Source organism: Rhinoraja longicauda, chromosome 16 (genome assembly GCF_053455715.1).
Source record: "Rhinoraja longicauda isolate Sanriku21f chromosome 16, sRhiLon1.1, whole genome shotgun sequence".
In the NCBI taxonomy this organism is placed as follows: Eukaryota; Metazoa; Chordata; class Chondrichthyes; order Rajiformes; family Arhynchobatidae; genus Rhinoraja; species Rhinoraja longicauda.
Genome location: NC_135968.1, coordinates 46334962 through 46347261, shown reverse-complemented (window position 1 = coordinate 46347261; position 12300 = coordinate 46334962). Strand labels below are relative to the sequence as shown.

At 47.4% G+C, this 12300-nt stretch overlaps 1 protein-coding gene across 1 annotated transcript in view; it reads left to right on the top strand.

Moving 5' to 3' along the window:
• The first annotated feature begins 11443 nt into the window (after window positions 1-11443).
• The window catches only part of LOC144600980 (interferon-induced protein with tetratricopeptide repeats 5-like), a 6056-nt gene continuing 5199 nt past the window's right edge, over window positions 11444-12300 (top strand). Inside the window, exon 1 of the mRNA XM_078412891.1 lies at window positions 11444-11544. Coding sequence (XP_078269017.1) covers window positions 11540-11544 — 5 coding nt within the window. The 5' untranslated portion in view covers window positions 11444-11539. The remainder of the gene's footprint in view (window positions 11545-12300) is intronic.

Here is a 12300-nt window from a genome sequence, read left to right as displayed (position 1 = left end):
TGCCAATAAATTGGCTAATTGGGCAGTCAATACCCAGAAGACAAAGTATAGAAGAGTGTCATTTAGTGAGCCGTATGCTCTGAGAGGGGCTGTGTGGAGGTGAAGTGCTGTGTTGAGGGTCAGTGTGAGGCTGTGTTTCAAGTGCTGTGGATTTAGCTCAGGGAGGCTCAGCAATGGCTGAGCAGAGGGTAACAGGAGGTAAAGGTAAATGGTCTGCTGTTCCTTGTGAGTAATTGTTGTGGTTTTTACTCTTGGTTTTAGAGCAGTAGAGATGGAAGGTGGAAAAATGACATGCTGCTCCTGCAGAATAGTGGCCAGCAAAATTTCTGGTATCCCTGATGACCACATGTGGGTGGTGTGGCCAGATGCAACACCTTACAGAGAGTATTGGGCACCTGCAACACCTGTCCCTACACCTCCTCCCTCGACTCTGTCCAGAGACCCCGACAGTCCTTTCAGGTTAGGCAGAGGTTCACTTGCACCTCCTCCAACCTCATCGACTGTATCCTTTGTTCAAGGTGTGGACTCTTATACATCGGCTCTTCTACACTACAAATGTAGACTGGGTGATCACCTTCGCTCTAGCCGCCTGGACCTACCTGATCACTCAGTTGCCTAACACTTTAATTCCCCCTCTCAGTGGTAGAGACTCACTGGTGAGCCCAGTCTGGTTAGCAGATGGGTGGACAATGACCAGAGATGGAAAGGAGACAAAAGCCTGTGAGAAAAGGGGAGAAGAGGCTTGAAACGCGAAGCCAGAGGTGGGGATAGAGATGGAAGGGTGGGGGGGGGGGGGGGAGTGAGGGGGAGGGGAAATGGGGGCAGGATAGTAGGAGACATGGGTGCACATCCAGGTGGGGTACAGGGAAGAGGTGGGGAGATGAAAGAGGGGGGGTTTTGATTAATTACCTAGAATTGAAGAATTCAATGTTCACCGGGTTAATTCCCGGGACGGCGGGACTGACGCGCGATGAAACAAAGGGTCGACTGAGCTTGTATTCACTGGAATTTAGAAGGACGAGAGGGGATCTTATAGAGGTGTACAAAATTCCTTGGGGATCGGATGGACTGGATGCAGGCAACACGTACCCCGTGTTGGGGGAGTCTAGAACCAGGGGTCACGCGGTTTAAGAATAAGGGGACGGCCATTTAGGACTGGGATGAGGAGCGACTTTTCCCCCCGGAGAGTTGTGAATCTGTGGAATTCTCTGCCACAGAAGGCAGTGGAGGCCAATTCACTGGATGTTTTCAAGAGAGAGTTAGATTTGGCTCTCAGGGCTAACGGAATCGAGGGATACGGGGAGAATTCAGGCGTGGGTTACTGATTGTGGATGATCGGCTGTGATATCAATGAATGGCGGTGCTGGCTCGAGGGGCCAAATGGCCTCCTCCTGCACCTATTTGCGATGTTTTGATGTTTCGATACCATTGGGTTGTGAGGTACCCAAGTGGATTGTGAGGTGCTGTTCCCCCAGTTTGCATGTGGCCTCATTCTGGCAAAGCAGGAGGCCAATAGCTGAAGGTGACTGGGCCTAGGATACTGTCCTGACAACCTCCTGCAGTGATGGCTCAGGACTGCAAGGATTGACTTCCCAAAACCATAACAATGTTCCAGATCTCTAGTCTCTCTCTCCCCTGGCTCCCAGTCTGACAAAGGGTCCCAACCAAAAACGTCACCCATTCCTTCTCTCCAGAGATGCTGCCTGTCCCGCTGAGTTACTCCAGCATTTTATGTATTTCTTCCTTTGTGTAAGGTATGGCTCCAATCACTGGAGCGATTCCTATTGATGTTGCCACTGACCTCAGTTTATCCAGGATATCTCGATGCAGATCTGGATGTGTTCTCATGATGTTGGTGATTGGGCAGCACGGTGGCACAGCGGTAGAGTTGCTGCCTTACAGCGAATGCAGCGCCGGAGACCCGGGTTCCATCCCGACTGCGGGTGCTGTCTGTACGGAGTTTGTACGTTCTCCCCGTGATCTGCGTGGGTTTTCTCCGAGATCTTCAGTTTCCCCCCACACTCCAAAGACGTACAGGTTTGTAGGTTAATTGGCTTGGTAAATGTAAAACATTGTCCCTAGTGTGTGTAGGATAGTGTTAGTGTGCGGGGATCGCTGGTCGGAGTGGACCCGGTGGGCCGAAAGGGCCCGTTTCCGTGCTGTATCTCTAAACTAAATTCAGATTTTTAATTTAATCTTAACAATCTCAAGTCACATTTTAATAATAACAATAATAATAATGCATTTTATTTATATAGCGCTTTTCATATACTCAAAGACGCTTTACAGAGATTTTGAGAACATAGGGAAATGAATAAATAGATAAATAAGTAAATAAATAAATGAACAGAGAAAGGAGACAGAAGGTGAGGTGACCTTCAGTGGTTGAAGGCAGTACTGAACAGGTGAGACTTCAGCGATGTTTTGAATGTGGTGAGTGTGGAGGAGTCTCTAACGGTTTGGGGTAGTGAGTTCCATAGGGTGGGAGCAGCGATGGAGAAAGCCCTGTCCCCCCCGGATCTGAGTTTGGTCCGGATGTGGGGGGATAGGAGATTGGCAGCGGCAGAGCGGAGGGTGCAGGTGGGAGTGTGCCTGTGGAGGAGGTCGGTCACGTAGGATGGGGCCAGGTTATGGAGGGCTTTGTAGGTTATGAGGAGGATTTTGTACTGGATTCTCTGGGGGATTTTGCGTTCCATTGCCATCATAGCTGTCCTGTCTCCCTGCCATGTTTATTGTCTCACTTGATAAAAGTGAATCAGAGGACACCATGCTCTGTGATCCGTGATTGTACACTTTAAGACAGGTAAATCATTTCACAAAATTGCATCAATTGATTCAACCACCAGTAAATGCATCTGCGATTCTATGGCTCTCATTTTCGCCTCCCTGCTGACTGATCCATGCTAGAATCCCCTATGAATACTGATATCCACACCGGCCTGCCCTTATCTATCGGCTATATATCAGCTTTCCACTGGGATTCCGTTCATTCGAGTTTCCTGTTTTATATTCATGGCATAAGATCACAAAGAAGCTGTGACTTTTATGCCTGATCAATCTTCAATAATCAATGTAAGTGGAAGTTTTACAAACGTTTAATTATATTTTTGAAATCTCTTGAGCCCAATATCAGCAATGGTGAGGAACTTGGAGGACTTGATGCAAGATAAAATTGGCAGTCACTTAAGATAACTGAAGATGAGAAAAAACTTTTTCACCCTGACAGTTGTAAATCTGTGGAATTCTCTGCCACAGAAGGCAGTGGAGGTCAATTCACTGAATGAATTTTTAAAGAGACAGAGCTCTAGGGACTAGCAGACTCAAGGATATGGGGAGAAGGCAGGCACGGGTTACTGATTGTGGATAATCAGCCATGATCACAATGAATGGTGGTGCTGGCTCGAAGGGCCGAACGGCCTCCTCCTGCACCTATTTTCTATGTTTCTATGGCTTTATGGGGAAAAAAACGTCAAGCATTGGTACAAGTTATGTTCTGATAGAGTTCTTTGAATAAATAATAGTGTGGATTCATGAAGAAATCCAATGGAATTTGCCTGAGATAAATTTTTTAGTACATATTACTAGAGTTCAAAATAGGAGATTTTTTAATAGAGTTTAATAGATGTAAAGAATATATAGCAACACAACAGACAATAGGTGCAGGAGGAGGCCATTCGGCCCTTCGAGCCAGCAATGTGATCGTCCATTCAATGTGATCATGGCTGATCATTGTCAATCAGTACCCCGTTCCTGCCTTCTCCCCAAACCCCCTGACTCCGCTATCCGTAAGAGCTCTATCTAGCTCTCTCTTGAATGCATTCAGAGAATTGGCCTCCACTGCCTTCTGAGGCAGAGAATTCCACAGATTCACAACTCTCCGACTGAAAAAGGTTTTCCCTCATCTCAGTTCTAAATGGCCTACCCCTTATTCTTAAACTGTGGCCCCTTGTTCTGGACTCCCCCAACATTTGAAACATGTTTCCTGCCTCTAACGTGTCCAACCCCTTAATAATCTTATACGTTTCGATAAGATCTCTTCTCATCCTTCTAAATTCCAGTGAATACAAGCCTAGTTGCTCCAGTCTTTCAACATATGACAGTCCCGCCATTCCGGGAATTAACCTAGTAAACCTATGTACACGCCCTCAATAGCAAGAATATCCTTCCTCAAATTTGGAGACCAAAACTGCTCACAGTACTCCAGGTGCGGTCTCACTAGGGCATTGTACAACTGCAGAAGAACCTCTTTGCTCCTATACTCAACTCCTTTAGTTATAAAGGCCAACATTCCGTTGGCGTTCTTCACTGCCTGCTGTACCTGCATGCTTCCTTTCAGTGACTGATGCACTAGGACATCCAGATCTCGTTGTCCGTCCCCTTTTCCTAACTTGACACCATTCAGATAATACGCTGCCTTCCTATTCTTACCACCAAAGTGGATAACCTCACACTTATCCACATTAAACTGCATCTGCCATGCATCCGCCCACTCACACAACCTGTCCAAGTCACCCTGCAACCTCATTGCATTTCCTCACAGTTCACACAACCACCCAGCTTTGTATCATTTGCAAATTTGCTAATGGTACTTTTAATCCCTTCATCCAAGTCATTAATGTATATTGTAAACAGCTGCGGTCCCAGCACCGAGCCTTGCTGTACCCCACTAGTCACTGCCTGCCATTCCGAACCAGGGGGCAGCACACGATGGCAGCCTCACCTGCAGTCTGTCTGTCCTTTGCAAACTCTTTTTGTTATTTTTGGTGAGTTTTGTGTTAATGTTCTCTGGTTTGTTTTATTTGGGGGGTGGGGGAGGGGGTCGGGGGGAACTTTTTTTCAATCTCTTACCTTGCCGGAGATGTGATTGTTTTCCATTCGTATCTCCGGTCGCTCTGCGGCTTAACATCGTGGAGCTGGCGGCCTTGCCTGGGACTGACTATGAGCCCCACCGTGGGGGCATGGACTTACCATCTGAGCCTTTGATCCCTTGCCTGGGATCGACGCTCCAACCCTGTGATTTCACCATCGAGGGGCTCACAGTCTCGGGTAGAGATCGGTCAGGAGCTCCAAGCTGCACGAGGTTTGACTAGTCCCGACCCGGGGTAGATCACCCGGCACGGGGGAGCTGAGATTCCCCCCCCCCCCCGATGCAGGAGCTTGATCACCCCGATGAGGAAGGCCCATCGCCGGCTACGGGAGACAAGATCGTCCCGTCAACGGAAGGTTAGAGGCCCCCGACCGCTGGAGGACAAAGAAGGGAGAGATTGAACTGTTTTTCGCCTTCCATCACAGTGAGGAATGTGGAGGAGTCACTGTGGTGGATGTTCATGTTAAAATGTATTTAGTGTGTCCTGTTGCTTTTTATTGTTATGATTGAACGGCAAATGAAATTCCTCATAGGTTGCAAAACATACTTGACTAATAAAGTATGATTGTGATTGTGATTGTGATTGATTGTAATATAGCAACAGTGAAAAGAAGTAACAGTAATGACTGAAATTAAACAGTTTTCCTCAAACTACACCATTTTCTTTTTAAAGCCAAAAAAATGTAAACACAGAAACAATTTACACCAGCAAAAGTAGTGGGAGGGTAGACAAGACAAGAAAGTTGAAAATAGAATTCAAAACTCTCGTGAAGATCTAAAGCAAAAAAATTGCAGATAATAATATCCTGAAATAAATCCAGGAAACCATGGGGATATTCACCAGGTCAGGCGGCATCCGTGGAGAGAAAAACAGAGCTAGTGTTCTTGGTCAATAACCCTTTGTCAAAATGTGACTATGAAAGACATGGACATAGACATAGATATAGAAAATAGGTGCAGGAGGAGGCCATTTGGCCCTTCAAGCCAGCACCGCCATTCATTGTGATCATGGCTGATCATCCACAATCAGTAACCGTGCCTGCCTTCTCCCCATATCCCTTGATTCCACTAGCCCCTAGAGCTCCATCTAACTCTCTGTAACAGTAATTCTGTTTCTCTCTCCTAAGTGTAGCAGGAATATTGTTGGTCAGTGTGGGCAAGTTGGGCCGAAGAGCCTGTTTCCACACTGTATCACTCTATGACTCTATGAAGGGCCTGTTTCCACACTGTATCACTCTATGAAGGGCCTGTTTCCACATTGTATCACTCTATGAAGGGCCTGTTTCCACACTGTATCACTCTATGAAGGGCCTGTTTCCACATTGTATCACTCTATGAAGGGCCTGTTTCCACACTGTATCACTCTATGACTCTATGACTATTTATACTGAAACATTACACCTCCATGGTCTGGCATCTCTTCTCAGTGCTGGAGTAAGTCCTCATTAATGGCAACTGATGGAATTCTCCATGTTAATACACATAGGCAACTGCCCGAAATTGCTGCCGGCTTCCCATGGGTACCTTACACATCATTGCATCTGTAAACTCCAGGCCATTATGTTTCGGGAGACAGAGTCATTTCAACTAGATTATCAATACTGTTCAAGTTCAAGTTACTTCCAGACAATGTGTAACTCTGAGGGAGGATTGACCATATTAATAGAATTCTTACTTCAGTTTTCTTATTCCTCTATGTTCGGTATCACTTAGAGAAAGAAAATAGTTGAAGTAGGTTTGAGAGGAAAATAACGTACATTTAGATCCAATGTTGTGTTTTTGAGAGTAATGTGAAAGCCTTTGAAACCAGTGCTGCATTTAGTGGATGTAATGACCTGAGCAAGAAATTTGAAAACTCTCTTCAGACCGGACAGTAGCACAGCAGGTAGTGCTGATGCTTCATAGTTCCAGCAACTGATTGAAACCTGACTTCCAGTCTTACCTGTGTGATGTTTGTACAATTTTCCAATGATCCTCCTACTGTATTTCACTTGGGCAGTATACACCCAAGCTGTATGAACATTGACTTCTCTAACTTTAAGTAACCCTTGCTTGCCCTTTCTCTCCATCCCCTCTCCGTCCCAGTTCTCCGACCAGTCTTACTGTCTCCGACCACATTTTATCTCTGTTTGCTTTGTTGTTACCTTCTCCCAGCCAACAATGATCTACTCCACATTTTCCTTTGTCTCCATTCTCTTTGTCCTGTTTTCACTCTTGACCCTCTGTTAGACCACATTTGGACTACGCCGTTGCAGCATGGGACCCATACACAAATAGAAACATTTCTTCCATCGAACGTGTCCAAAGACAGGCAGCTGGTTTTGTTACAAATACCTATGAGAGAGAAGCGAGTGTTACCCAACTTCTAAATCCATTGGGGTGGAACCCGCTCCAAGACAGACGTTAAGCCCACGCTTGACCTGTTTTTACAAAATGTTAAATGGTCAGCTCGACATAGATGACCACATCTACACCAAACCCAAACCTATCAGGAGTAGACGAAGGCACTCGATTCAATTGGAGATACCGGCTATCAAGATAGATGTGTATAGCAATTCATTCCCCCCTTGCACAATTAAAGCATGGAATAGTCTTCACCCTACTATAGTTACTCAATCAGATGCAACTACATTTAAGGCAGCTCTTCTTCTCCAAGAAGACCTTCGTGCTTAAGTCCATACTCCACCACCTCCAGTTTAAATTCCATTTGGAATATTTTGGAGGACCAAGAACCAAGATACCCAAGAACCCACACCTTACACTTCCTTACCTATGTATCGCCCTCTCCCCTGACATCAGTCTGAAGAAGGGTCTGGACCTGAAACGTCACCCATTCCTTCACTCCAGAGATGTTGCCAGACCCGTTGAGTTACTCCAGCATTTTGTCTATTTCCAATGATCTCCAGGTGCTGCAGTTTCCTCCAATGTCATAAAGACATGTTGGTTGGTGGGGTTAATTGCCCACTGTAAAGTTACCCTAGTGTTGGTGAAGTGGGAGATTCAGGGGTACTGTGAGAAAGACTAGTCTGCAACGAGATAGATGAGATAACGGAATAGATGGCTTGACCTGAGACCCTGCATAGATTTCATGTTTAAGTCATATCTCATTAACTCATTAATTTCATTAATTTTACTCATGACCTAGTTGTTTGCATTTAATCCCAAATTATTATCAAATGGAAATTGAACTTCCTATGTAGAAAAGTTAGCAAACGATTATTTTGCAATTGTTTCGAAACAGGCCTTTCGGCCCACCGGGTCCGCGCCGACCAGTGATCCCCGCACTTTAACACTATCCTACACCCACTAGAAACAATTTTTATATTTACCAAGCCAATTAACCTAAAAACCTGTACGACTTTGGAGTGTGGGAGGAAACCGAAGATCTCAGAGAAAACCCACGCAGGTCACGGAGAGAACGTACAAATTCCATACAGACAGCACCTGTAGTCGGGATCGAACCCGGGTCTCCGGGTTCATTAACTATACACACTGCATTAACTATACACTTTCCGCATCTAACCCTGATTGCAATTATACTGAACCAGTGTTTAGAGACAGTTATGTGTAGGAATGAACTGCAGATGCTGGTTTAAACCGAAGATAGACACAAAAAGCTGGAGTAACTCAATGGGTCAGGAAGCTGGAGAAAAGGAATAGGTGACGTTTGGGGTTGAGACCCTTCTTCAGGCTGAGAGTCAGGGGAAAGGGAAACGAGAGATATAGATGGTGATGTAGAGAGATATAGAACAAATGCAAAAAAAGGTTATAATGACATAGGAAACAGGCGAGCTGTGGGCTAGGTGAAAATGAGTTGCAGACAATGAGATTCAACAAAACAACTTTGAAACTGGTATGACAAGGGTGGGGGATCAAACGGAGAGAGAGGGGATGCAAGGATTACTTGATGAGAGAAATCAATATTCATCCCGCTGGATTGTAAGCTGACAGATACACTGACAGAAAAAGGACCAAATTCACTTGTCAGGGTATGCAAACATTAAATTACTAAAACAAGTTATTAAATCACATCTTGGTTATACTTTGTAATAATTACAAAATCTTTTCTCTCTCTTAAATGAGTGTAGAGCACTGTGGGAATAAATGGAGAAATGATAAATAGAGACTTTGCACCAATGAACACCGTACATGGCAGCCTTGCCAACAGTCGGTCTCGGCCCTTTCTTCTTTTGTTGTTTTTAGTCTGTTTTTACTTGTATGTTTTAGTGTATTTTAGTTATTGTATTATGTGGGGGTGGGATGGGGGGTTTAGAGGTTGGGGGAAACCTTTTTTATCTCTTCCCTCAACGGAAATGTGACTTTTTCATCGTATCTCCGTCTGCACTGCAACTTTAACATCGTGGAGCTAGCGATCCCTTTGTTAGGGATCGACTTCGGGAGCTCCGACCGCAGGAGCTTCCACCGCTCCGACCGCAGGAGCTTTGATCGCCCCCACTGCGGGAGCTTTGATCGCCCCCACTGCGGGAGCTTCGATCGCCCTGACTGCGGGAGAAAAGGAGGAAAGAAGGTATAAGTGATTTGCCTTCCATCACAGTGGAGATTGTGAGTTTGCCGAAAAACAAGATGCCCGTGCTGCCTGCACTGGTGGGGGACTCGGAGGGAGGGTGTGCCGTGAGTGCAGTGATCTCGGTGTTTGTGGGAACATGGCTCCATGAGGACATCCCGGAGTCTAGTGCGAGTGTGGACGGCTTTCTGACTGTTCGGGCGGACAGGGACTGCAGAGAGTGACAGCGGTCGGTACAACTCTGGTCACATCACGGTGAAGGAGCGTGTGTGTGGCCCGGACATTGAACTGATGGCTGTGGATCTCCACTTACGCAGTGTGCCCTGGGGATTCGCACACACCGCTGTGGTGGCTGTTTAAGTCTATGTTTAATATTTATGTGGTTATGTTCTTGTTGCTTTTTTGTAATGCTGTTGGCAAATCAAATGTCACTGTACCTCAGTACACGTGACAATAAAGAACCATTGAACCATTTAACCATTGAGAAATAGATAAAAAAGCATCACACATAAGAAAGTGATGTCAGTGTAAATATAGAAAATAGCTTTGTGCATGCTGCAATTACTTGGCATTAATGACTTGGATGAAGGGATTAAAAGTACCATTAGCAAATTTGCAGATGATACAAAGCTGGGTGGTAGTGTGAACTGTGAGGAAGATGCTATGAGGCTGCAGGGTGACTTGGACAGGTTGTGTGAGTGGGCGGATGCATGGCAGATGCTGTTTAATGTGGATAATTGTGAGGTTATCCACTTTGGTGGTAAGAATAGGAAGGCAGATAATTATCTGAATGGTGTCAAGTTAGGAAAAGGGGACGTTCAACGAGATCTGGGTGTCCTAGTGCATCAGTCACTGAAAGGAAGCATGCAGGTACAACAGGCAGTGAAGAAAGCCAATGGAATGTTGGCCTTCATAACAAGGGGAGTTGAGTATAGGAGCAAAGAGGTCCTTCTGCAGTTGTACAGGGCCCGAGTGAGACCGCACCTGGAGTACTGTGTGTAGTTTTGATCTCCAAATTTGAGGGGATCTTATCGAAACATATAAGATTATTAAGGGGTTGGACATGTTAGAGGCAGGAAACATGTTCCCAATGTTGGGGGAGTCCAGAACCAGGGGCCTCAGTTTAAGAATAAGGAGTAGGCCATTTAGAACGGAGATGAGGAAAAACCTTTTCTGTCAGAGAGTTGTAAATCTGTGGAATTCTCAGCCTCAGAAGGCAGTGGAGGCCAATTCTCTGGATGCATTCAAGAGAGAGCTAGATAGAGCTCTTAAGGATAGAGGAGTCAGGGGGTATGGGGAGAAGGCAGGAACGGGGTACTGATTGAGAATGATCAGCCATGATCACATTGAATGGCGGTGCTGTCTCGAAGGGCCGAATGGCCTACTCCTGCACCTATTGTTTATTGTCTATTGAATCAATGGTTTGTAGATGAAAATGTAATTAAAAATAGTAAATGGCCCTGCCTCCACCCCCATTTCCTCCACCCACCCCTATTTCCCCCTCTCCTCACCCCACTCGCTCCCAACTCCCCGTACCTCCACGCTCCGTGCCCGCACCCCACTCTCCCCCCCACCCCCAATCTTCCCTCCTCCCCACCCCCACTCTCTACTCCCCCCACTCTCTACTTCCCCCCACCCCCCCAACTGTCTCCTCCCCCGCCCACCCTTTCCCCCCACCCCCAGACTCTCCTTCCCCCACCCCCTCCCCCCTTCTCCCCCCCTTCCCCAACCCCACTCTCCTCTGCCCCGCACTGTCCCCCTTCCCCCCCACCCGCACTCTCTGACCCCTGACCCCCAACCCCCTCACCCCCACCCTTCCCTGCCCCCTACACCCACTGTCCCTCTTCCCCCACCTCTCCTCCCCCCACTCCCACTCCCCCAACATCTGTTCGTTTACCCCCCCCCCCCCCCCCCCCCCCCGGTGGTTGGGATGCCTATAGTACAATCCCATCAGAATGACCGAACCTTCCTTATTACACGTCTGAGTTTCAGTTTCAGTTTCAGTTTCTGTTCCCAGTCAGGAATAGTTGAAACTATAACGGAACTGTCAGGCACAACATCCAGAACACTTTGAGATTGATTCAACCTGAGAAAGTACTGCTCGAGCTGAGAAAGGAGTATAAAGTGTTTTCCATCCAAGCAGCATAATGAGGTAAGGACTATTCCTACTGTGTCTAAGTTTACCTGCAGATTATTATTGAGGATATGGTCTACTGAAAATTAGTGGATCAATTTGAAATTAAGTTGAACAGCTCAGAATGGTAACGTCGACCGGCACGGTAGTTTAGGAAAATAACTGCAGATGCTGGTACATATCGAAGGTATCACAAAATGCTGGAGTAACTCAGCAGGTCAGGCAGCATCTAGGAGAGAGGGAATGGGTGACGTTTCGGGCCGAGACCCTTCTTCAGACTGTGGGGGAGGAGAGAGTGGGGGTGGGGGGAAGGGAGTTGGGGGGAGTGGGAGTGGGGGGAGGAGAGGTGGGGGAAGAGGGACAGTGGGTGTAGGGGGCAGGGAAGGGTGGGGGTGAGGGGGGTTGGGGGTCAGGGGTCAGAGAGTGCGGGTGGGGGGGAAGGGGGACAGTGCGGGGCAGAGGAGAGTGGGGTTGGGGAAGGGGGGGAGAAGGGCGGAGGGGGGTGGGGGAAGGAGAGTCTGGGGGTGGGGGGAAAGGGTGGGTGGGGGAGGAGACAGTTGGGGGGGGGTGGGGGGAAATAGAGAGTGGGGGGAGTAGAGAGTGGGGGTGGGGAGGAGGGAAGATTGGGGGTGGGGGGGAGAGTGGGGTACGGGCACGGAGCGTGGAGGTACGGGGAGGTGGGAGCGAGTGGGGGTGAGGAGAGGGGGAAATAGGGGTGGGTGGAGGAAATGGGGGTGGAGGAAATGGGGGTGGCGGCAGGGCCCGCTCCCCCCC